Here is a 26,145-nt window from a genome sequence, read left to right on the forward strand (position 1 = left end):
GAAAGATTCAAGTTTCACAAACGGAACCAGCATAGGGATGAAAGCAATGCTGATTATTTAACAGAACTGCGCAAACTATCGAAACACTGCCAGTTTGGAGCGGGACTGGCAGATACCTTAAGGGACAAGTTTGTGTGTGGGCTTCAAAGTGAAGGAACCCAGAAACGGCTTTTATCTGAAAAGGCTTTCAGCATTGCGGTATCATATGAAGCAGCAGCATGGGGCGCTGCAGAGATACAACAGAGACCGCAAGGATACGGCACAAATGAAATGTCATATGGAACAGAGAAGTGCTATCGCTGCGGCAGAACAACACACGACCAGAATGATTGCTGGTTCAAAGACAAAGTGTGCAGAGAGTGTGGAAAAGTAGGACACATAGCATGAGTCTGCAGGTCGGGAAAGAAAACCAGCAATAAGAAACCTACCAAAGAAAAGTACAAGAAGGTACATAAGATGACGGAGAATAGTTCAGACGAACAAAAGAGTGATAACGACTCCGAAAGCAGGGAACTGAGTTGTCTGAAACTACATAATGTGATCACAACGGAGGATCACCGAACCATTTGGGTCACTTTCAAGATAGCAGGAGTCCAGGTAAAGATGGAATTGGACACAGGATCAGCCCTAACAGTCATAAACCGACGGGACTATGAGCAGCTATTCTCACACATACCCTTGAGAGACACAAAAATTATTTTGAAGACGTACACGGGGCAAAAAGTCTACCCCAAAGGAAAAATAAGGGTGACCGTTATATATAACGGTAAGGAAACACCAAAACTAGACCTGTATGTATTGCAAGATGGAGGACCACCATTACTGGGATGTGAATGGATCCGGAAAATACAACTGGATTGGCATTCCATACAGGCACTGACTGTGGCTGACAAAAAGGATGACGACGTCACACCTGGGCGACTGTCAAAGATCTAAACTGACGCGAAAGAAGTGTTCCAGCAAGGACTCGGAACACTAAAAGGCATGACAGCGACAATTAAAATTGAAGAAAAGGCAAGCCCAAAATTTTTTAAGGCCAGACCGGTACCTTATGCGATCCGCCCAGCCATCGAAGCAGAGCTGCAGAGTCTGGAACGTTCAGGTGTACTGTCCAAGGTAGACTGGAGCGAGTGGTCTACACCCATCGTCCCTGTGATGAAAAAGTCGTTGAGCAGCACGCCTGGGGAACCAAGGAAGGTTCGCATCTGTAGGGACTTTAAGGTAACAGTGAACCCGGTCCTTCACACCGTACAATATCCACTCCCGCGGATTGAAAATATTTTTGCCTCGCTATCTGGAGGGAAACGCTTCACTACGATTGATCTGGCCCAGGCGTATCTGCAAATGGAGGTAGAAGAAGCATCAAAAAAATACCTCACAATCAACACCCATAAAGGTCTCTACCAATACAACTGGCTGGTATTCGGGGTAGCATCAGCTCCGGCTATTTGGCAGAGGGCAATGGAACAAGTCCTGCAAGGGATCCCAGGGACCCAGTGTTATTTGGACGACATCCTGGTCACGGGCGAAAATGACAGTGATCACCTTGCCAACCTGGAGCAGGTGCTCACTAGATTGCAGGAATATGGGCTCCGAGCTAACCGCCCCAAATGCGAGTTTTTTAGAAAACAGATCTCGTATTGTGGCCACGTTATCGATAAAGAGGGGTTACATAAGTCCCCAGAGAAGATTGAGGCAGTAGTCAAGGCTCCAGCACCGGAAACTGTGTCACAACTGAGGTCGTTCCTCGGACTGGTAAACTACTACCATAAGTTCTTGCCAAATTTGTCTACAATACTACACCCACTGAACACCCTACTGCAAACTGGGGTGCCATGGAAGTGGAGTGATGAATGTAGACGAGCTTTCCAGAAGAGCAAAACACTAATCACATCGAAAGAAGTATTGGCCCATTACAACCCAGCATTACCAATTCGGTTGGCATGTGATGCGTCACCCTACGGCATTGGAGCGGTGCTGTCGCACAAATTCTCGGACGGCTCAGAGAGGCCAATAGCCTTTGCGTCATGATCACTAACCTCAGCCGAGCGTAACTACGCCCAGATTGACAGGGAGGCCCTCAGCCTAGTGTGGGGAGTGAAAAAGTTCAATCACTATCTGCACGGGCAGAAATTCACCTTGCTGACTGATCACCAGCCTCTTGTCTCCATTTTTAATCCGAAGAAGGGCGTTCCGGTGATGACTGCGCAACGACTACAAAGATGGTCACTTTTTCTAGGGGCGCACCACTATGAGATTGAATATAAGGGCACGAAACAGCATGGAAATGCTGATGGGCTATCATGCCTGCCACTGCCTACTGCGGAGGAAGCACCAGCAGTGGATCCTGTCAAAATATTGAATGAAAAGCCTAGCCAGGGCTTATGTGTGGTGGCCGGGAATCGATAAACAAATCGAGGACCTGACCAAGAGCTGCTCAGGATGCCAGAAAGTCCAAAATGCACCACCACAGGCCCCTCTACACCCATGGGAGTGGCCCTCATCTCCATGGCAACGGGTGCATATTGATTTTGCTGGTCCATTCATGGACTCAATGTTTTTAATAGCCGTGGATGCGCACTCGAAATGGCCTGAGGTCATCAAAATGTCCTCCACCACCACGGAGAAAACTATTGCAGTCCTACGGACCATTTTTGCCAAGAATGGCTTGCCAGAACAGATTTGCTCTGACAGCGGACCACAGTTTGTGTCCGAAGAGTTCCGGAGGTTCTTGAAAAAGAATGGAGTAAGGCATTACACATCCGCCCCGTATCATCCAGCCACAAATGGATTGGCTGAGAGGTTCGTACAAACCTTTAAGAAGGCAATAAAGGCTATGTACAATGACAACATTCCGCTGCAGCACAAGGTGGACAATTTCCTTTTCGCCTACATGCGACACATGCAGTCACCAACCAGGCACCAGCCATGATGTTCTTTAACCGAAGGTTAAGATCTCGCCTGGATTTGCTCAGACCAAACGTACGAAGAGATGTAGAGAGTAAGCAATTCCAGCACATCCATCAGAAGCCAACAAGGAGCTTCAATGTAGGGCAACCAGTCTTGGCCCGCGACTACCAAACAGAAAAATGGCAGCCAGGAACGATATGCACACGGCAGGGCCCACTAATGTACACAGTGGACGTTGGGGAGAGCATCGTGAGACGCCTTGCTGACCAGATCCTAGAATCACAGGAACAAGTCAACCCCATGCCTTGCCCATACGTACCTGGTGATGAACCCGACGTACAGGTCGCATCTACCCCAGAAACAGTAGCATCGGAAGCTGATGAACCAACCGACGACAGGGGGCCAGAATCGCCTCCGCACCAAGAGCAAGACACTCGGGAAAGGCGCTATCCAGAAAGGATCAGGAAGCCTCCCCAAAGACTGAATATATAAATAGACTATTTTCAGCTAATGTTGCATGTTGAAAGTGTTAATTGTAATTAGTTTGATATTTAATTGTTAAATGAGTGTTATGGTACTGTTAATCTAAAAGGGGAGGAATTGTAGTGTATATACCTTTAAGGGGGGAACTATCTTTTACAGCTCATGTATACTGCAGTACCGGCAGTGACCACACCTGTATATAACACTGAGTAGTAATCTGTACAGATCAGTTCCAGTGTGAGCCACGTTCAGTAAACACCTGTTGTACCGCTCTCCGCAGTCTGTGTCTTACTATACACGGACACAACACCTACATTTCAGTGTAGAATGCTTGGGAGGAACCGGTGACTTTGGACTTTGTGCCAGAGGACTGGAGAACAGCTAACGTAGTACCATTATTCAAGAAGGGTAGTAGGGATAAACCAGGGAATTACAGGCCAGTGAGCCTAACATCAGTGGTAGGGAAATTATTGGAAAAAATTCTGAGGGACAGAATGAGTCTCCACTTGGAGAGGCAAGGATTAATCAGGGATAGTCAGCATGGCTTTGTCAAGGGAAGATCATATCTGACCAATTTGATTGAATTTTTCGAGGGGTTGACTAGGTGTGTGGATGAGGGTAGTGCAGTGGATGTGGTTTACATGGATTTCAGTAAGGCTTTCGATAAAGTCCCACATAGGAGACTCGTCAAGAAGGTAAGAGCCCATGGGTTCCAGGGTGCCTTGGCACATTGGATCCAAAACTGGCTTAGTGGCAGAAGGCAGAGGGTGATGGTTGAAAGTTGTTTTTGTGACTGGAAGCCTGTGTCCAGTGGAGTACCACAGGGATCGGTGCTGGGTCCCTTGCTGTTTGTGGTCTACATTAATGATTTGGATGTGAATGTTAAAGGTATGATCAGTAAGTTCGCAGATGACACGAGAATTGGTGGGGTGGTAAATAGCGAGGAGGGTAGCCTCAGTCTGCAGGACGATATAGATGGGTTAGTCAGATGGGCAGAACAGTGGCAAATGGAATTTAACCCTGAAAAGTGTGAGGTGATGCATTTTGGATGGACTAACAAGGCAAGGGAATACACAATGAATGGTAAGACCCTAGGAAAGACAGAGGATCAGAGGGGCCTTGGTGTGCATGTACATAGATCCCCGAAGGCAGCAGAACAGGTGGATAAGGTGGTTAAAAAGGCATATGGGATACTTGCCTTCATTAGCCGAGGCATAGAGTATAAGAGCAGGGAGGTTATGATGGAGCTGTACAAAACGCTGGTTAGGCCACAGCTGGAATACTGTGTGCAGTTCTGGTTGCCACACTATAGGAAGGATGTGATTGCTTTGGAGAGGGTGCAGAGGGGATTCACCAGGATGTTACCTGGGCTGGAGCGCTTCAACTATGAAGAAAGACTGGACAGGCTGGGGTTGCTTTCCTTGGAGCAGAGAAGGCTGAGGGGGGACCTGATTGAGGTGTACAAAATTATGAGGGGCATAGATAGGTTAGATAGAAAGGAACTTTTTCCCTTAGTAGAGGGGTCAATAACAAGGGGGCATAGATTCAAGGTAAGGGGCAGGAGGTTTAGAGGGGATTTGAGGAAGAACTTTTTCACCCAGAGGGTGGTTGGAATCTGGAACTCACTGCCTGAAAGGGTGGTAGAGGCAGGAACCCTCACAACATTCAAGAAGCATTTGGATGAACACTTGAAATGCCATAGCATACAAGGCTACGGACCAAATGCTGGAAAATGGGATTAGATTAGACAGGGCTTGATGGCCGGCGCGGACGCGATGGGCCGAAGGGCCTCTTTCTGTGCTGTATAACTCTATGACTCTATGACTCTATGATCTATGGGGCTCGATTTTGCTGTTGAGGTGGGCTGGGTTGTGTCAGGTGGTTTTCATGTCAGGACCCCGACTCCGATGTGAAGTGGGAAAAAGTGTGATTTTGCCCTAATTGGTGACTTGATTTCCAGCGTGTGGATCCCCTGGCCCAATGAGTCTTTTCATACAGAAAGTCACCTCCGATGACATCATCAATGCTGCTGGATTTAAGGCCTGCAAGTAGCCTTGCTTCTTCTGGAGACTTTAAACTTTATGCCCATTGTTGTGATCACTTCATTCAGCCACTATGTCCAGCAGTAGGCCAAAGTGTGCTCCAAGGTTCGATGAGGCCTCCCTCCAAGCTCTGGTGGAGGGAGCAAGATCAAATAAGGCGGTGCTCTTCCCTTCCTCAGGGAGGAAAAAGCCTCCCCAGCAGATTCTGTGGATGCAAGTGGCCCAGGAGGTCACCCTCAATCTGATCCCCATCGCCTCTCCTCTCCAGCACTCTGCTTTACCAACCTCTTCCTCCACATCCCACTTGACACTGACATCCCTGCACCCTTCCCTATTCCCTCTCTCTCTATGGTCACATTCACTTAACTATTCTACCATGCAGCCCTCACACTTCCTATCACTGTGATGCAATGACAACAACTTACAACACACAGGGAGGGCCCTTTGTCTCCTTCTAAGCATCTATGCTATGGATTCTCTACACTCACTCCTTCATTCTCACTCAAACTCCACTTGTGTCCCTCATTGCAGGAAAAGAGAGCCTGTGGCGGAGCCACTAAGAGACTCAGAACATTTGAGAATAATCTCTTTAACTGCATTGTAGTGCAGCCACGTACTGCACCTTTAAACTGTTTGTTAACTATACTGTATGTACCTTCCTATACTCTGCGTGATGACGTCATGATGCCGATCACGTGACCGCCAGTGGTGTGAAGAACGCGATGACGTCATGACGTCGGTTTCCGGAACCTTCCAGCAGTCTTCGAGTGCCTTGCAGTTGAACAGACCTGTATACATCTTCTCCTGTAGTTTACTAGTTAACTTCGTTGTTATTAAACTTTGTTGTTTTGATTTACTGAGTCGAGCTGCAATTATTCAGATAGGAACTACCATTCCTACATTGGTGACCCCGATCTCATCGAACAACTTTCGTTGAGATTCAAGAATGAACACGAGCGCCGTCGCCCTTAAACTTCCACTGTTCTGGGAACAACAGCCATCAGCATGGTTCTTCCAGGCAGAAGCCCAGTTCTCACTCCGAGAGATTACAGCGGATCCGACCAGTTATTTTCACGTGGTCTCCGCTCTCGACAGCACCACGGCCTTGCGGGTCGTCAGCCTCCTGGGCAATCCACCAGAAGAGGGCAAGTATGAGGCTCTTAAAACTCGTTTGCTACAGGTGTTTGGTCTCAATAAGTCGGAGCGCGCACGCAGGCTTATTGCTATGCCCGGCCTCGGGGACTCAAAACCTTCTGAACTGATGAGCTAGATGCTCACTCTTTTGGGTTCGGAGCCCCAATGTTTTTTGTTCCGCGAACTTTTCCTTAACCAGCTACCAGAACCGGTTCAGACGGCCCTGGCCAATTCTCCGATTACGGACTGTGTAGAACTTGCGACTGAGGCAGACAAGTTTTTTACTGTTGCGCAGCAGTATTGTGCAGCCACGAGGCGCCCTTCCCCCTCGCGGGCGCAGCCCAGCCCTCCTCCCGCAGGCTGGTGTGCATACCACGCTCGTTTTGGTGCCAAAGCTCGATGCTGCCGCCCGCCCTGCAGTTTTTCGCCCCAAAAAAAAAACTCCACGAAGCCCGCGTCTTTCGGCAAAACTGACTGGGTCTAAAAAAAACGTCCACTTCACCATGGCAGTTGGTTCGGCGGGAAAGCTGCTGTACATCACGGATTCCATGACAGGGCGACGTTTTTTGTGCGACACTGGACCCCAGTGCAGTATTCTGCCAGCTTCAAGGCTCGATCTGCAATCCGGCGGGCGCGGTCCACCCCGCGAGGCAGCTAATGGCGCGGATATCCGCACGTTCAGAAAACGGACAGACAATTTAACCTTCAGTGGTCAGAGATTTGTTTGGGATTTTATTGTGGCTAAAGTTTCGCAGGCTATCCTGGGGGCCGATTTTTTCTGCGCCAACGGCTTTCTGGTCGACGTCCAACACTGCTGACTCATAAATGCATCCACTTTCCACGCACTGCCGTGCCATCGCAGCACCACCATGCCCTGGTCGATTGCCTGTACGCTTGCAGCACAGGATGGGTTTACGCGCCTGCTCGGGGAGTTTCCAGAGCTCACCAGGCCTGCTTTTTCAGCAGCAGTCACGAGGCACGGAGTGGTGCATCACATCACGACGAAGGGACTGCCGGTTTATGCCCGGGCACGTCGGTTGGAACCAGGCAAGCTCGCAGCGGCAAAAGCTGAGTTTCGCACCATGGAATGCCTCGGGATTGTCCAACGCTCCAATAGCCCTTGGTCCTCCCCACTGCATATCGTCCCCAAACCAGGCGGTGGCTGGCGACCTTACGGGGATTACCGACGGCTAAATGAAGCCACTACACCGGACAGGTATCCAATACCTCATATCCAGGACTTTTCGGCCCATCTGGCTGGCAACTCCGTTTTCTCCAAGGTGGATCTCGTCCGCGGTTACCACCAAGTCCCGGTACACCCGCAAGATGTCCCCAAAATGGCGGTCATCACACCGTTCGGACTTTTCGAATTCCTCCGAATGCCTTTCGGGTTGAAAAACACAGCGCAGGCCTTCCAACGGCTCATGGACTCTGTGTTACGAGATTTGCCCTTTCTTTTTGTTTACTTGGATGACATTCTCATCGCCAGTAGAGATTCGCAGGAACACCTACAGCATTTGCGCACACTTTTTGCCTGTCTCAGCCAGCACAGCCTCATCATCAACCCTGCCAAATGCCAGTTTGGATTATCCAGCATCGATTTCCTGGGACACAAGATCACTTTGGACGGCACCGTCCCACTAGCTACCAAGGTAGAGGCAGTTACAGCATTCCCACGGCCTCACACAGTCAAATCCCTGCAGGAGTTTCTGGGGATGGTGAACTTCTATCACCGGTTCGTCCCCAAGGCAGCCCAGTTGATGCAGCCGCTGTACGAAGCGCTCAAAGGGAAGTCGGGAAAGGACGCTATCACTTGGACGCTGCCGATGGACCAGGTGTTCCTTAACACCAAGGCGGCGTTGGCAGACACAACCATGCTTGCTCACCCATTACCGGGCACCACCATCGCCCTCACTACAGATGCCTCTGATTATGCTATCGGGGCGGTTCAAGAGCAATGGGTCGATGGTGCGTGGCAGCCGTTAGCATTCTTCAACCGTCAGCTTCGCAAGAACGAGCAAAAATATAGCACTTTCGACAGGGAGTTGTTGGTCCTGTTTTTAGCCGTCCGACGCTTCCGTTTTCTCCTAGAAGGGCGTCCGTTTACTGCATTCGTGGACCACAAGCCACGTACATTCGCAATGGCAAAAACGACAGAGCCTTGGTCAGCCCGCCAGCAGCGCCACCTCACCTTTATATCCGAATTTACGACGGATCTAAGGCACGTGTCCGGCAAAGATAATCTCGCGGCCGATTGTCGCTCCCATTCTCCAGTCCAGGCAGTCCACCTGGGTATCGATTTCGTTGGGTTGGCAGAAGAGCAACTGGCAGATCCCGAAGTACAGGCATACCGGACCACGCTTTCCAGTTGGCAGGTGGCCGATGTTAAGTTCCAGGCGGCGGGAACCACGCTTTTGTGTGACACATCCACGGGAGTGCCCAGGACCATCGTGCCGTTGGAATGGCGTAAGAAAATTTTCCAGGCCATACATGATTTATCGCACCCAGGGATGCGTGCTTCACAACGACTAATGTCCCGTAAATTTGTCTGGAAAGGAATGCATTTGAACGTCCAGGACTGGACAAACCATTGCGTGGATTGTCAAAAAGCAAAATTTAATCGCCATGTCAAAGCTCCACTGGCTGAATTTCCGGTGCCAGAACGCCGTTTCGACCACGTACACGTGGACTTAGTGGGTCCTCTTCCCGTTTCGCGAGGCTTCACACATCTCCTGACGGTAGTGGACCATACCACCAGGTGGCCAGAGGCGATCCCATTGAGTGCTACTGTTGCATCAGACGTCTCCAGGGCGTTCGTTTCATCGTGGGTAGTTCAGTTCGGGGTACCATCCGACATCTCCTCTGACAGAGGCCCACAATTTACGTCAGAGTTGTGGACAGCAGTCGCGCAAGGTTTGGGTGCCAAGCTGCACCGCACCACCGCATACCATCCGCAAGCGAATGGCCTGTGCGAGCGGTTCCATCGGTCGCTCAAGGCGTCACTCCGGGCCAGCTTGCGTGGTTCCAACTGGGTGGACAGGCTCCCCTGGGTGTTACTAGGCCTTCAAATAGCCCCCAAGGATGATCTCCAGTCTTCATCGGCCGAGTTAGTCTACGGCCAGCCGCTTCGGGTACCAGGTAACTTTATCCCTTCACACATGGAATCGTGGTCTGCGGCTCAGCAGCTCCTCCAGCATCAGGAGGTGGCCAAGAATTGCCTGCTTATTCCAACCTCGAATCACAACCTACAGAGGCCTCACGTCCCGGCAGAGCTCATGAGCTCTGAATATGTTTTTATTCGGCAGGACGCTCACAGAGGCCTGTTAAAACCACCTTATGCTGGACTGTTTCGGGTCATCTCATCGGGTGAAAATTTTTTCACGGTGGACGTCGGTGGCAAACCAGATACCATCTCTATTGACTGACTTAAACCGGCCCATCTCGATCGGAGTGAACCAGTCGTTGCTGCTCAACCGCCTCGCCGTGGTCGACCTCCGTTGACCGCCGGACCAGCTTGGTACCAGCCCGCCAGTGAACCGCCTGCATCGGTTTCCATGTCGCCTACACTAGCACCTCTTGTTTCCTCCACGCCTGTCGTGCCGCTCCAGACGCAGCCAAGAACCGACTCGTCCTTCAACGCTCCATTCCCGCTGCCTGAGTTTCGCCGTCGCTCGACCAGGCTTATCAAGCCTCCTGTTCATTTGACACTGTCTGTTAAAGAGCATTCTGGGGGGGCGCCTGTGGCGGAGCCACTAAGAGACTCAGAACATTTGCGAATAATCTCTTTAACTGCATTGTAGTGCAGCCACGTACTGCACCTTTAAACTGTTTGTTAACTATATATATATGTACCTTCCTATACTCTGCGTGATGACGTCATGACGCCGATCACATGACCGCCAGTGGCGCGAAGAATGCGATGACATCATGACGTCGGTTTCCAGAACCTTCCAGCAGTCTTCGAGTGCCTCGCCGCCTGAACAGACCTGTATACATCTTCTCCTGTAGTTTACTAGTTAACTTCATTGTTATTAAACTTTGTTGTTTTGATTTACTGAGTCGAACTGCAATTATTCAGATAGGAACTATCGTTCCTACAAGCCCACAATAAGGGGGAAAGTGCAAGGACAGGAGGAGAACCACCCTCAGTAGCCCAGCTCACCACCTCGGAGGAGGCGGCCCTGGAAATCGCCGGAGGAAGATTCGCAAGTGGGGGACGGACAGACGGGCGCATCACAGCAAGCTGGTGACAGAATAGTTTGGCATCTCTCTCATTGACAGTGCATGAGTGACTGATAATGATTCTGATGCTCTAACAGATTCACTTATGATTATCTGCACAATTCAATGTGCATGTAACCTTTATCTCACATCTCTAACTCTTTCCTTTTACCCCCCACTGTCCAGGAGGAATAGCCTGAGCTTCAAGACTCCTCAGAGGAAGCTGCAGCCTCTGAGGGCGTAGCGTCAGCAGAATTCAGCGCACCCATTACCAGCGCAGACACTCACACCTTGGTGGGACCTTCGCGAGATAGAGTAGTATTGTCACCTGGTGTATCACAGCTCACAAGTGAGCATCAGCAGATGGTGGACACAGGGACAGCAGAGGAGAGCCCTCGTCGGAGGTTGCAGGACTCTGCCAGGTCGGCTCAGCTGCATGTTGCATGTTGACCCTGTGCTTCCGGGTCCATCCAGAAGAAGAGCGGTGCTGGAACTCCAGGAACAGGTGCAAGAGTCTCTGGCAGGTTTTGTCTCCAGGGTCGCTGTGAGTGTGAAGCGAATGGAGGAGTCCATCGTGAACATGAGCAGATCCTTTGTGGAGGCATTGGTGCATGAACGCATCACCATGGAAAGGATGGCTATGGTAGAGGAAAGGATGGCTACGCCCATGGAGGAGCTAAGTCGCCAGAGTGTTGAAAACATGGTCACTGTTCAGAATAGACTGGCATCTCTTGAGGGGCGATGATCAGCTATTGAGCATAGAAACCAGACCTTCATGGAAGTCCTCTGGAGTAGGACTTCCGGTGCAGAAATGGGTCCTCATGGCCCCCCTGAAGTGCAGCAAGATGCTGTCAAGCCACTTGCTAGCTGTGAAGTGGGGCTGACCCATGAGAGGGATGTTGGTGGCAGACAACAAGGAAGTGGGGACTCCTCTCCAAGTGCTCACATGACCATGCCACTGCAAATCCCTCGGTCAGAGCCCCACCAGAGTCCTCACCCAACTGAGATCGGCGTCTCATCCCCTGCACAGCCGCAGGAGCAGCAGACTGTTGCCGAGCCCTCACAGGTTAGCAACCCCAGAGGACAGCCGCTAAAGGCGTCGAGACAGGAGCAGCAAGAAAGTGAGCAAGGGGCCTCCACATCTGCTGAAGCCGCAGGGGAAGCACCACATAGGAGCATGCGTAAGAGGAAGATAATGCACAAGTAGTCACAAGGGTAGTCACTTGGGTGTTATGTTATGTTTATTTTTGAAATGCCATCAGTTGTTTGTTGTGATAAAAACTTCTGCTGGCAAACTGTTGTGGCCTGTGTCATTTCGCAAATGGGACTTCCACATTGAGGGCTTAGAGCGACTTGCAATTGTCAGTATGGTGGTCAGAGTGATAGGAATCCGCAGGTTCTTGTCCATTATCGATGCTCTGGTAAGAAGGTGCGAGGCAAAAGTGTTTGATTGTGCAGGCTAAGCAAATCTGGCCAACATGAGTGCGTCCCTTGCATCCTGGGCAGTAATGTGGTCATGCGCTGGTGCCTTCTGGCCTGTGTAGCTTCAGGTGGGTGAGCAGCAGCTTGGCGCTCCTGTTGTTGCTATTGGTGTTGGTGCTGCTGTTGTTCATGGTTCTGCTGCTGCCACGGCTGGTCTTCATCCGAATCTGATGTCCAGGAGGAAAGAAAATAAATGGTTCCCAGGCTTCTGGTATATGCCTCAGTTGAGGAAGCGCTCAGTCAAGGTAGAGAGAGGGGATTCCCAGGAGGTCACATTGGAGATGGGTGTCAGGCTCCAAACTTCCACAACAATGGGTATGCCTGCTAAAAGTTCCCCCAGACCTGAGACAACAAAGTTCTGCCACCTGCAAATGATCATTGGTGAAAACTCCTTTTTAATGGTGGAGCTGCAGCTGTTGGTAAGCAATCCACTTGTGAGGCTGCCAGGATTAACTGGTGTGTTCCAGAGGAGACGTGTAGGATGGGGAGAAAGTGTTAAAATCAGAAAGGCCTCTCAAAATGGGATTATAGAGGCAATTAACTGGTTGTTAAGGGCTGTAAGGGCCTATCCCGCCTCTTGGAAGCGGGATGGAAACGGGGTCTGAAATCCTGATTCTGGGAAAATTGCTCGCAGGCGGGCTGGAGATGGGATCGGAGCCGTCTGCCATTTTTTGCGACACCTCACACGCCTCCAATCCCTTATCCTTGGGCCTGGCAAAATTGAGCCCATGGTTTCCATAGCTCTCCACCACTGGGGGTTTCCTCACCTCATGTCTAGATCTATTGTAGACTAATTGATAGAGATTGATTGCCAAGATTGGTCAACAACTCCATTACCGTTGTATCATGTTACTATCAGGAGGGTAGAAGGTGAACTAGATGGATTTTGGTCTTTTTTCATCTAGCAATTCTTATGTTCCTATGTACACATAGTTTCCAGGAGTGTGGTCACTGGATATTAAAGGTTGTAACATCTTTCAGCAGCATCCTGGATGACTGAGCAGACTTATTTTAGGTCCACACTGCTTTCCCATATAGGGAGGAGGCTATAAAAGAGGCAGTAAACATCGTCAGTCTCTTTCTTAACAGCCAGGTCAACAGACTGCACCTGTTAAGCCACCCTTTACACTATAGGCAACAAAAACATAACTTGACATTGGCTTCATAGAAGATCAGAACTCTTTCTGTTAGGACACAGAAAAGCCTGAATAGACACCGCGTTAGTAGCACAAGAGCTGGCTCACGAGGACTTGATAATATTTCACTGAGACCAACCCTGGCTTCTTATGCATTGTCCCTCCCTTCACCAAATTGTTGGCAGCTGTACTTTTAACAGCCTAGGCCCCACGTTCTGGAATTCCTTCCCTACACCTCTCCACCTTTCTCTCCTCTTCAAGCAAGCTTTTGATCACCACTCTTAACATCCCTTTCTCTAGCTCAGCATCCATTTCCATCCTTGCACATCTGTGAAGTGCCCGAGGACTTTTTGTTACACTATATAAATGGAAGTAGTTGCTGTAGATAGTTCTATGGCACTGGCTATACCCACTTCTGGTGCACCAGACAGAAGAGGTACCGCACTACTGGTGTAGGAGTTGTGATTCACGGTGACATCAGTGTAATTGTCTGGATAGTCTGCAGGGAATGCCTGGCCTTGGGGCTTCTCCTGATCGGCTGCCGTAACTTCAGCGGAAGAACAGCCGAGGCTCCGGATACATTATAAACAATGGCCAATCAAGAGAATGCCAGAGCTAATTCCCGGCGAAAGGACGGGTCAGGGATTGGGGGGAGATGGGAGCCAGGGCTGGGGGGGGTCTAGGTCAGGGCTGGGGTGAGATCAGGGTCAGGGCTGGGGGGGAGTGGATCGGGGTCAGGGCTGGGGGGGAGTGGATCGGGGTCAGGGCTGGGGGGGAGTGGATCGGGGTCAGGGCTGCGGGAGTGGATCGGGGTCAGGGCTGGGGGGGAGTGGATCGGGGTCAGGGCTGCGGGAGTGGATCGGGGGACAGGGATTGGGGGAGATCAGGGGACAGGGATTGGGGGAGATCGGGAGTCAGGGCTGAGGGGGTGGATTGAGGGTCAGGGATTGGGGGAATCGGGGGTAGGGGCTGGGGGTTTGGGGGTCGGCTGGGGGGATCATGGGTCAGGGCTTGAGAGATCATGGGGTCAGGGCTTGGAGGGAGATCGGGAGTCAGGGCTGGGGGGAGATCGGGGGTCTGGGCTAGTGTGGAGATCAGGGTTCAGGGTTTGGAAAGATTGAGGTCTGGGCTGGGGTGGGAGATCGGTGGTCAGGGCTGGGGGGAGATCGGGGGTCAGGGCTGGGGGGGAGATCGGGGGTCAGGGCTGGGCAGAAGATCAGGGGTCAGGGCTTGAGGGGATCTGGGGTCAGGGCTGGGGGGAGATGGGGGGCAGGGCTTGGGGGGTTGATTGGCAGCCAGGGCTTGGGGGGAGAACATAAGAATTAGCAGCAGAATTGGGTTGTCGGCGGAAGCGGGCTGTGTGTTGCAATTTCTTGGCTCTGTGTTACCAATTGTATAAATGTATAACCTGAATCCTCTCAAACAACTAGGCACCAAAGGAACTTATTTTAAAAAGAATTTCTGTCACAGGCAATGTTTAGTGCTTGATCTTGCTGTCAGTAGCTAAATATCCAATTTGAAAGGGTTTCCCTTGTAGTGTGCAGACTTTAAAATGCAGCTGGATTTTTTTAAGAATTGACTGACTTGGAATGCTTTAGTCAGACTATTCCGATTTTCCGATTTTTGACCTTCCAGATCAGAACCCTAGTTGTTACACATTCAGACACCATCTTGGCTGGGTTCTCACAGCTTTAGCCCATTGACTGAAGATGTTGAACCTGGCTGGCCTCCTGCATAAAATGTCACACATAAACCTCTTAAAAACACAAACATCACGCCAGCTAATATCAAGGTCTTAACTACACTAAGCTGTCTGGTTTTCTGAGACTGCAGTTCACAGATTCCTTTTGTATTCAGATGTTTAACAGGTGAAATGGCACCACAGTGATATCTTTTAGGCTGGGCAAGTAAAAACTGAATTGTTAAAGCTGTGAGCAGAGTGTGTCTACCTGCTAGACTGGTTGCTCTTAAAGATTCCTGACTCTTGGAAGACCGAGAGCGACTCTGGTTCTTCTGTTTACCACCCGCTGATCGTGCACTCCGGATGTGAACCTCAGTGGCTTTGAAAAAGGCTACCATAAATGGTTGTTTATTCTGAGGCCCATGTCTTCCTATCAGTCCTGCTGTCTTGGGATTGACACTTTGTCCTTTAAAAACAAATATTTTAAAAATTAGTTTATTCACCATTTACATATGTCTCACATATCCCCATTTCTGGTGCTCCACGCTGCTCTCCTTACAATGGGCCAGAACACTGCAGCATACAGTTTGCCAAGGTCACAAGTGCATATCAGTTGATACGTCCGATTAGTATTCTTCCCTCACCTAAATGGCTGGCTGAGAACCAGTAAAAATTGTCAAGTGAGATGCTTCAGGCAGGATGTCAAGGCCTTAGAGAGGGTGCAGAGGAGATTTAATAGAATGGTACCAGGGATGAAGGGCTTCAGTTACGTGGAGAGATTGAAGAAATTGGTTCTCCTTGGAGCAGAGAAGGTTAAGGAGAGATTTGATAGAGGTGTTTAAAATCATCTCCTCTCATCACCAACACTCTGCATTGTCAACCTACTTCTGCACATCCCACTTTACCCTTACATCCCTTGCACCCTTAACCATCCCTCTCTATCTACACAATCACTTCACTATCGACTATGTTGCCCTCACACTCGCTATCACTATGATGCTATGACAACAACTAACAATGCACAGGGAGGGCCCTCACTTCATCTTTGTCTCCTTCTAAGCTTCTATGCTATGGATTCTCTACACTCACTCCATCATTCTCACTCACACTCCACTTGTGTCCCTCATTGCAGGAAAAGAGCCCACAATAAGAGGGAGAGGGCTAAGGCAGGAGGAGGGCTACCTTCCATAGCCCATCTCACCAACGCTGAGGAGGCGGCGCTGGAGATCATTGGAGGCGATGATGATGTGGAAGTGGGGCACGGTCAGACGGGCGCAGCAGAGCAAGCTGGTGACAGAATAGATTTGCATCTCTCTCATTTACATTGCATAAGTGACTGATATGGCATCTGATGCTCATACATATTGACTTATGATCATCTGCACAATTCCATGTGCATGCTACGTTAATATCACATGTCTAACTCATGCCTTTACTCCACCACAGGACCACAGCCCCCCTCCCCACTGTCCAGGAGGCAGAGCCTGCGCTGGAAGACACCTCAGAGAAACCTGCAACCTCTGAGGGCGCAGCGTCAGCAGAATTAAGCGCACCCAGCACCAGCGCAGATATGCACACCTCGGTGGGACCTTCGCGACATGGAGTAGTGTTGTCACCTGGTGTATCACAGCTCACAAGTGAGCATCAGCAGATTGTGGAGACAGGGCCAGCAGTGGAGAGTCCTCGTCGGAGGCCGCAGGGCGCTCCCAGCTCTGCTCAGCTGCATGTGGACCCTGTGCCTCTGGGTCCATCCAGAAAGAGAGCGGTGCTGGAACTCCAGGAACAAGTGCAGGAGTCTCTGGCAGGCTTTGCATCCAGGGTTACTGCGAGTGTGGAGAGGATGGAGGAGTCCATGTCTAACAGTCTTTATGGTAGAGGACACTAAGAATATCCCAACACTGGACAAACAGGGGGCTCTAGTGGGGGAGGAGCTAAATACGATTAAAATCGATAAATCCCCTGGACCTGATGACTTACATCCTAGGGTCTTGAGGGAAGTGGCGGTAGGGATTGTGGATGCATTGGTAATAATTTTCCAAAACTCCCTGGACTCAGCAAAGGTCCCGGCAGATTGGAAAACTGCTAATGTAACACCCTTATTTAAAAAGGGTAGTAGGCAGAAGGCTGGAAACTATAGACCTGTTAGCCTAACATCTGTGGTTGGTAAAATTTTAGAGTCCATTATTAAGGAGACAGTAACAGGACATTTGGATAAACATAATTTAATAGGACAAAGTCAGCATGGTTTTATGAAGGGGAAGTCATGTTTGACAAATTTGCTTGAGTTCTTTGAGGAAGTAACATACAGGGTGGATAAAGGGGAACCAGTGGACGTAGTGTATTTAGACTTCCAAAAGGCATTTGACAAGGTGCCACACTAAAGATTATTGCTTAAGATAAAAAATCATGGGATTGGGGGTAATATTCTGGCATGGGTGGAGGATTGGCTGTCTAACAGAAAGCAGAGAGTTGGGATAAATGGTTCATTCTCAGATTGGCAATCAGTAACTAGTGGTGTTCCGCAGGGGTCAGTGCTGGGTCCCCAACTCTTTACAATCTATATTAATGATTTGGAGGAGGGGAGCGAGTGTAACATATCAAAGTTTGCAGATGATACAAAGATGGGAAGGAAAGTAGTGAGTGAGGAAGACATAAAAAACCTGCAAAGGGACATAGACAGGCTAAGTAAGTGGGCAGAGATTTGGCAGATGGAATACAATACTGGAAAGTGTGAGGTTATGCACTTTGGCAGGAAAAATCATAGAGCAAGTTATTATCTTAATGGCAAGAAACTGGAAAGTACTGTAGTACAAAGGGATCTGGGGGTCCTGGTGCACGAAACTCAAAAAGTTAGTATGCAGGTGCAGCAAGTGATCAAGAAGGCCAATGGAATGTTGGCTTTTATTGCTAGGGGGATAGAATATAAAAATAGGGAGGTAATGTTGCAGTTGTACAAGGTATTGATGAGACCGCACCTTGAATACTGCATACAGTTTTGGTGTCCATACTTAAGAAAAGACATACTTGCTCTCGAGTCAGTAGAAAGAAGGTTCACTCGGTTAATCCCGGGGATGAGGGGGTGGACGTATGAGGAGAAGTTGAGTAGATTGGGACTCTACTCATTGGAGTTCAGAAGAATGAGAGGCAATCTTATTGAAACATATAAGATTGTGAAGGGGCTTGATCGGGTAGATGTGGTGAGGATGTTCCCAATGATGGGTGAAACTAGAACTAGGGGGCATAATCTTAGAATAAGGGGCTGCTCTTTCAAAACTGAGATGAGGAGAAACTTCTTCACTCAGAGGGTAGTAGGTGTGTGGAATTTGCTGCCCAGAAAGCTGTGGAAGCTACATCATCATTAAATAAATTTAAAACAGAAATAGTTTCTTAGAAGTAAAGGGAATTAGGGGTTATGGGGAGCAGGCAGGAAATTGGACATGAGTCTAGGTTCGGATCGGTCATGGCCCTGTGGGTAACGGAGCAGGCCCAGGGGCCGTGTAGCCTGGTTCTGCTCCTACTTCTTGTGTTCTAATTATGTGTTAGATTTCAGGAGATGGTTCTATTCCTGTTCCTGGCTGGGGTAGAGATCACCTTTTACAGAAGGTAAGTACTGTAGAAAATATAGGGACAGTGATCTCCTGGACGAGTTTCGATCGCCTAGATGGGTCGGAGAGGAATTTCCCAGATTTTTTTCTCCCAAATTGGCCATTGGGTTTTTTATCTGGTTTTTCACCTCTCCCAGGAGATCACATGGGTTCAGGAGGGATGTAGAGTGATAGTAGATTTGAGGTTAGGATCAGATCAGCCATGATCTTATTGAATGGTGGAGCAGGCTCGAGGGGCCTATTGGCCTACTCCTGCTCCTATTTCTTATGTTCTAACATGAGCAGTGACTTTCTGGAGGCAATGGTGCATGAACATACCACCACGGAAGGGATGGAAACCTCCGTGGAAAGGCTGGCTTGGGTCATGGAGGAAATAAGTCGCCAGAATCAGGAAAATATGGTGAATGTTCAGAATAGACTGACATCTCTGGAGGAGCGATGGGCAGCTATTGAGCAGAGAAACCAAAGCTTCATAGAAGTCCTTTTGAGTAGGACTGCCAGTGCAGATACGGGTCCTCATGGCCCCCCTGATATGCAGCAAGGTGCTGTCAAGCCACTTGCTAGCACTGAAGTGGGGCTGACCCATGATAGGGATGTTGGTGGCAGGCAGCAAGGAAGTGGGGGCTCCTCTCCAAGTGCTCACACTCCCATGCCACTGAGTAGCCCTCAGTCAGAGCCCCACCAGAGTCCTCATCCAATTGAGATGGGCATCTCAGCCCCTGCACAGATGCAGGAGGAGCAGACTGTTGCCGAGCCCTCACAGGCTCGCAAACCCAGAGGACGCCTACCAAAGGTGTCAAAGCAGGAGCAGCATCAAAGTAAGCAAGGTGCCTCCACATCTGCTGAAGCCACAGGGGAAGCACCACATAGAAGCACGCGTAAGAGGAAGATAAAGCACAATTAGTCACAAGGATAGTCACTTGGGTGTTCTGTTGTGTTGTGTTTCATTTTTGCCATTGTCATCCTTTGTACATCGAATAAACAGAAGTGATGGCAAACAGTTGAAGTTCTGGCCTATGTGATCTGGGAAATGGAAGTTGCACATTGAGGGCTCAGGGCGACTTGCATTTGTAATGATGGTGGTCAGAGTGATAGGAACCCACAGGTTCTTGTCCATTGTCTATGGTGTGATAAGAAGGTGCCAGCCACATCTGTTTGATTCGTCTACCTAAGCAAATCTGGCAAAAATTAATGCGTCTCGGGCAGCAATGTGCTCGCCTGCTGCTGCAGCTTGCTCATCCGCCTCCGCAAGGTCTTCTTTCTCCTGCTCCTCATCTGAGGAGGCTATGTGCTGAGCCACTTGTTCCTCAGGCAGCTGCAAGCCATGATGTTGTGCAGTGCACAGCAGACCACGATGATTCTGGAGACCCTGGCTGCTGAGTACTGTAGGGCTCCACCTGATCGGTAAAGGCATTTGAATCGCATTTTGAGCAAGCCGATGGTTTGCTAGATGATGGCTCTGGCAGAAATGTGGCTGGCATTGTAGCGCTCCTCAGCTTCGTTCGATGGCCTCCTCAACGGCCTCACCAGCCACGTCTTCAGGGGATAGCCCTTATCTCCAAGTAGCCATCCGGAAAGTTGGGTTGCCGGATTGAAGAGCGGAGACACACTAGACTGCTGCAGGATGATCGAGTCATGACAACTGCCAGGGTACTTCGTGCAAACATGCAAAATGTCCTTCCTGTGGTCACACACCAGCTGCATGTTAAGGGAATGGAATCCCTTGCGGTTGACAAATACAGCTGGCTTGTGATGGGGTGCCTTAAGGGCTACATGTGTGCAATCTATGACGCCCTGCACCATTGGCAAGCCTGCCATATTTGCAAGGCCAACTACACGCGCGGTTGCACTTGCTTGATCTGTGGAGAAGTGGATGTAATTGTGCGCCTTTGCAAAGAGGGCATCAGTTACCTGCGTGATTCAAGTGTGTACGGCCCATTGGGAGATGCCGCTGATGTCTGCTGATGAGCCCTGGAAGGACCCTGAAGCAAAAAAATTGAGCCCAGTGGTGGCTTTGACAGCCACTGGTAAGGGTGTCCAGCCGCTCCTCTGGGCTCCAGGTGTTGGTGCAGCATTGCGCAGATGTCAGCGACTACCTCTCGCGAAAGCCTCAGTCTCCTTTGGCACTGCTGCTCAGTCATGTTGAGGAAGGTCATCCTCGGCCTGTAAACCCTGTGTTGGGGGTATCTCTTGCAGTGACGTGCAGCCCTGCGCTGACGCCTTCTGCCCTGTGCAGCATCAGGTGGGTGAGGAGGAGGTTGGCGCTCCTGTTGTTGCTGTTGCTGTTGCGCCTGGTTCTGCTGCTGCCGTTCCTCCGAATCTGAGGACTAGGATGAAAGGAAATAAATGCTTCCCATGCTGCTGGTAGATATCTCAGTTGAGGAAATGCTCAGTCAATGTGGGGAGAGGGGTTTCCTAGGAGGTCACAGTGGAGATGGATCTCAGCTTAACCACTTCCAAGATCAGTAGACCTGCAAAAAGTTTTCCAAGACCTGAAAAAACAAAGTTCTGCCACCTGCAACTGAGCCTTGTTGAGAACTCCGTTATTATGCTGGAGCTGAAGCTGTGAAGAAGGCAGCCACTTGTGAACCCGCCACAATCAGCTGGTGTGGTTTGGGAACAGCGTGGAACAGGCAGAAAAAGTGGTAAAATCTAAAATCACTGTCAAAATAGCATTATCCAGGCAGTTAACTGTTAAATCTGTGAGTTGTTCAAGTAATTAATACTCAGACTTAATCAGTAACAATAAAACAGGTCTTTACTGGTTGGAGGTAGGGACTATACGTAGGTCTTTACTTCATGCCCACAGGCGGGAACTGAGGGGGATCAGTACCCACAGTACTATTTATACCCCTATGGCCAGGAGTGGTACTGCGTATCACTACGCCCAACAAGTAGTGCAGTCCTGTCCATAGGTTCAAAGTAGCACACATATTACATACACAACATTCCTCCCTTCCTAGCTTTACAGTCATCTCCCCATTTAACATAACGTAATAACATATATACATATATAACTTCAGGTTTACATAACAGAATAACATAGATAACTTCATGTCAAAACAGATCACAGATTCAGTCTCTGCGGAAAACAGTTCACAGATTCAATCTCTGTGGTGGAGTCGGTTCACGTTGCTGGAGTGACTCATTCAATGGTCCTTCCATGGATTTAACAGTTTCAACTTCCGAACTGAATTGGCTCCGTTCGGAGGGACCACGTGTGTGATCTGGTAGAGGTAATAATGGTTCAGATGGGTCATCTTCTGTTTCGACTTTTCCTTTTCTGCTTCTTGGAGACTCTCTGGGCTCCACTGTCAGCTGCCAGCTGCATGCGCAGTTCCTCCTTCTCTTCCTCCTTTTTCCGTAGTAGAGCCACCTTCTCCCGATGTTCCGTAGACTTTCGGTGCTCCTCCATGATTTCTGTATGGTGGGAGTCGAAGTTACAAGTTGGGCAGGACAGGACATAGTAATATTCGGTGTCGTCCTGATCTAGGCCAGCGAGAGGGTCTTCTATTTCCTCCATACCCAGCTGGGCGTTAGCCAGCTTTTGTTCCAAGTCCAGACATCTTTCCTGAAGAGACTTCTTCATGCGTACCTCTTCATCCAGCTTTTTCTGGGCTTTCAGCAAGTCGTTTACTAATGACCTCATTTGAGATTTTACTACTTCAACTTCTTTTGGAGATTGATTGATCGGACTATTCAATCCCTCTACCGGAGCAGCTGTTTCAGCGGTCTGTTGTTCTACGTTGACGTGAGTCAGCATACTTTTGGCATCCAAGGGCTGCTCTGTTGCAGTCATCTCAGTCTGTGTTGCCACCTCAGCTCTTCCAATAACCTTTGAGAGCTCCGAACCCCTTTCGTTTGAATATTGAAGTTCGTGTTCAAGTTTTTCCCATTTCAGAGTCCTGTCCTTCAGCATATGCAGGAGTTGGCTGACCGTTAACTCCTCTGACATCAGACGTTTTGTGTGCTCCTGCTCCATTTTCTCCATCAGCTGCTTCTGTTGTCTTTCCAGATTCTCCAACTCTATATCAAAGAACTCTTTCGTTGCATTCAACTCTTGCTCAAAACGGCGAAGCATTTGTTCTAATTGCTGTTGTAGTTTGAAATGGAGTTGAGTTCGAGCCCGGTGTCCCTCAGAAATGGGCACATCAGTAGACTTGCCAGACTCAGAATCCACAGTTAAACTATGTTGTTGTTGCTCAGTGGAATTCTGTGCTGAAACTTTGTCTTTTGCACCTGAGTTGGGCTTACCATCATCCGTTCCAGAGTCTGGGCCGACTATCTTCACCGAGTTCTCACTCATTATTGTTTGTAGGAAATGCCAGTCCATATTCATTTTCCTAATCCACTCCCGTCCTAGTAGTGGAGAACCTCCTTCAGATATCACATATAAGTCCATTATTTGACTGTCTTCGCCCTTGTGGACCACTGCAACCTCTATTTTCCCGATGGGGTACACTCTTTGCCCCGTGTATGTTTTCAATATAATCCCCGTATCCTGTAGGGGAATATGTTGGAATAACTTTCCGTAATCTTTCTTATTTATGACCGTCAATGCCGATCCAGTGTCCAATTCCAGTTTTACTTGGACTCCTTCTATCTGAAGAGTGACCCAAATTGTCTGGAGGTCTGCACCCTTACCAGCGTTGAGTACTCTTAAGCTAGCCAGTTCATTACAGCTTAAGCTAGCCAGTTCATTACTGCTAGCGTCTGAATCGGACTCCTGTTCGGTCACCTTGTGTACCTTTGCGTATTTTCCTTGCGGTGACTTCTTGTTGCTGGTCTTCTTCCCTGACCTGCATACTCTAGCTATATGTCCAAGCCTACCACAAGTTCTACATTCTTGGTTTTTAAACCAACACTGGTTCTGATCATGCGTTGTCTTTCCACAACGATAACATTTGCCAGAACTCACACCCAATTTGTGTGCACTGAGCTCCGGTGACCGTAGCTGCATTACTGCCGTGCCTCTCGCTGCGGCTTCGTGTGCTGCTGCCATATGGACCGCCTTCTCAAGCGTCAGCTCATTCTCCTCGAGCAGTCGCTTTTGTGTATCCTGTTTAAATAAACCACACACAAATTTGTCTCGAAGTGCCTCTGTCAGTCCCGTTCCAAACTGGCAATATTTCGCTAATTTACGCAATTCCAGCAAATAATCAGCATTGCTTTCATGCTGTAGCTGCCTTCTGTCGTAAAATTTAAATCGTTCCGCTAGCATCAGCGGCGTGGGGTTTAGATGATCTTTCAGGACAGTAACAATCTCATCGAACGTCTTATCCGCCGGTTCATCTGGTGATAACAGGTGTTTCAATTGCCCGTATGTCTTCGCACCCATTAAATTTAATAATGTTAGAGCTTTATCTTGGTCACGAATTTTATTGGCCTTACAATAATTTTTTACTCTTTCAACATATATGGCCCAATCTTCGAGGTCACTATCAAAGGTGCTAATATTCCCGTGTTTAGGCATTGTAGATTTGCAATTTCTCAGATTTTATTTTCTTTACTTGTTATCAAAGATGGCGGCTTCCCGCTCTTGCCGTCGTCCTCCGCCCACAAAATGGCGGTTTTCCCACGCTTGGCGGTCTTCACCCGTCCCCCAACGCCGTCTCCCTTCAGCCCCCGAGTGCGGCCCTTATCTTCGCCGCGATCGCCCGAGTGCGGCCCTTATCAGCGGATGCGATCGCTGGATCGCGAAGCGGCTCTCGGCTCTTATCAGGAGATGCGATCGCTCTGTTGAAACGCCTCCCGCTCGAAGCGGCTCTCGCGCCCTATTCCTCCAGCTCCCCCAGCCCCGTTCGTGCGGCCAACGCGGTCGACTGCCTGTCGCGTCGCTGCCCAGCTCAGACAACGGCTTACCCACCACCAAACTGGAGAAGAAGCTGACGGTCGCTGATGGAGGCTCCGAGGTCAGGATGTCTTCCAGTGGGGTGGAGAGGGTGGAAACCTCTCTGCAACGTCCTGGCTGTGGACGAAGCTGCCGTGGAGTGACTGCCGCAGGGTCCGAATCAGACTCGTCGCCAGTGTTAAATCTGTGAGTTGTTCAAGTAATTAATACTCAGACTTAATCAGTAACAATAAAACAGGTCTTTACTGGTTGGAGGTAGGGACTATACGTAGGTCTTTACTTCATGCCCACAGGCGGGAACTGAGGGGGATCAGTACCCACAGTACTATTTATACCCCTATGGCCAGGAGTGGTACTGCGTATCACTACGCCCAACAAGTAGTGCAGTCCTGTCCATAGGTTCAAAGTAGCACACATATTACATACACAACATTAACAAGAAGTTAATTGCCTTAAGGGCCTATCCCACCGCTTGGTGGTGGGACCGATCGGGAGTCTGGGAGGCCGCCTTTGGGAAAGTTGCACGGAGGCGGGTTGATGCCAGAATCGGAACCTGCCGTCAATTTTTGCAATTTTACCACCTGACCCGCCTCCAAACCCGCCCTCTGAATGCTGGTAAAATCACGGCCACTGTTTCCAATGGCTGAAGGGTCAACAACGGAGGGCACAGATTTAAGGTGATTGGCAAAAGAACCAGAGGTGAAGAAAAACTTTTACGCAATGAGTTGTTAGGATTTGAAATGCACTGCTCGATAGGATGATGGATGCAGATTCAATAGCTGCCTTCAAAAGGGAATTGGATAAATACTTGAAGGAAAAAAAGTTGCAAGGATATGGGGAAAGCAGGGGAGTGGGACTAACTGGATCGCTCTTCAAACGAGCCGGTACGGACTTGATGATGGGCTCAATGGCCTTCTTCTGTGCTGTGCTGTACTAGTCTATGATTTGTCACATTAATGCTCCTGTTAAGCGTGACACTATGGTGGGAATAACGCTTGTTTGGGTTGAATTGTGAATGCATTATGTGTAGACAAATAATATGGAATGTTGCTGGGTTGCTTTTGGAGGTAAGAAAAAAATTATGTAAAGACAACATGAAATGTAGACTAATGAGGGAGTGGGATCAAGAACTAACATAACAAAATAAAACATAAATTGAGAAAAGGTCTTTCAACCCATCAAATTTCAACCATACCTAATGTACATCTACTCTATTGTGGACTCTATCCCATCCACTTAACCTCCTGATTGAAAGATATGCATAAATTATTTCTGATTCATTCAGTAATGCTGAGGTTGGGGATGGCATTAAACATGAAATTAGGGACGCATGCAATAAGGGCACAGCAGTTATCATGGGTGACTTAAATCTACATATAGATTGGGCTAACCAAATTAGTAACAATACTGTGGAGGAGGAATTCCTAGAGTGTATACGGGATGGTTTCCTGGACCAATATGTCAAGGAACCAAATAGAGAACAAGCCATCTTAGACTGGGTATTATGTAATGAGAAAGGATTGATTAGCAATCTTGTTGTGCGAGGCCCCTTGGGGAGGAGCGATCATAATATGATAGAATTCCTCATTAAGATGGAGAG

At 49.1% G+C, this 26,145-nt stretch overlaps 1 protein-coding gene across 1 annotated transcript in view; it reads right to left on the bottom strand.

Annotated features, from left to right (window-relative positions):
- The window catches only part of LOC147108494 (bone morphogenetic protein 7-like), a 107,442-nt gene that overhangs the window by 30,616 nt on the left and 50,681 nt on the right, over window positions 1–26,145 (bottom strand). Inside the window, 2 exon segments of the mRNA XM_086004276.1 lie at window positions 6,498–6,555; window positions 15,448–15,555. Coding sequence (XP_085860402.1) covers window positions 6,498–6,555; window positions 15,448–15,555 — 166 coding nt within the window.

Source organism: Somniosus microcephalus, chromosome 13 (assembly GCF_052327205.1).
Source record: "Somniosus microcephalus isolate GS21.2 chromosome 13, FLI_Smic_1.0, whole genome shotgun sequence".
NCBI lineage: Eukaryota > Metazoa > Chordata > Chondrichthyes > Squaliformes > Somniosidae > Somniosus > Somniosus microcephalus.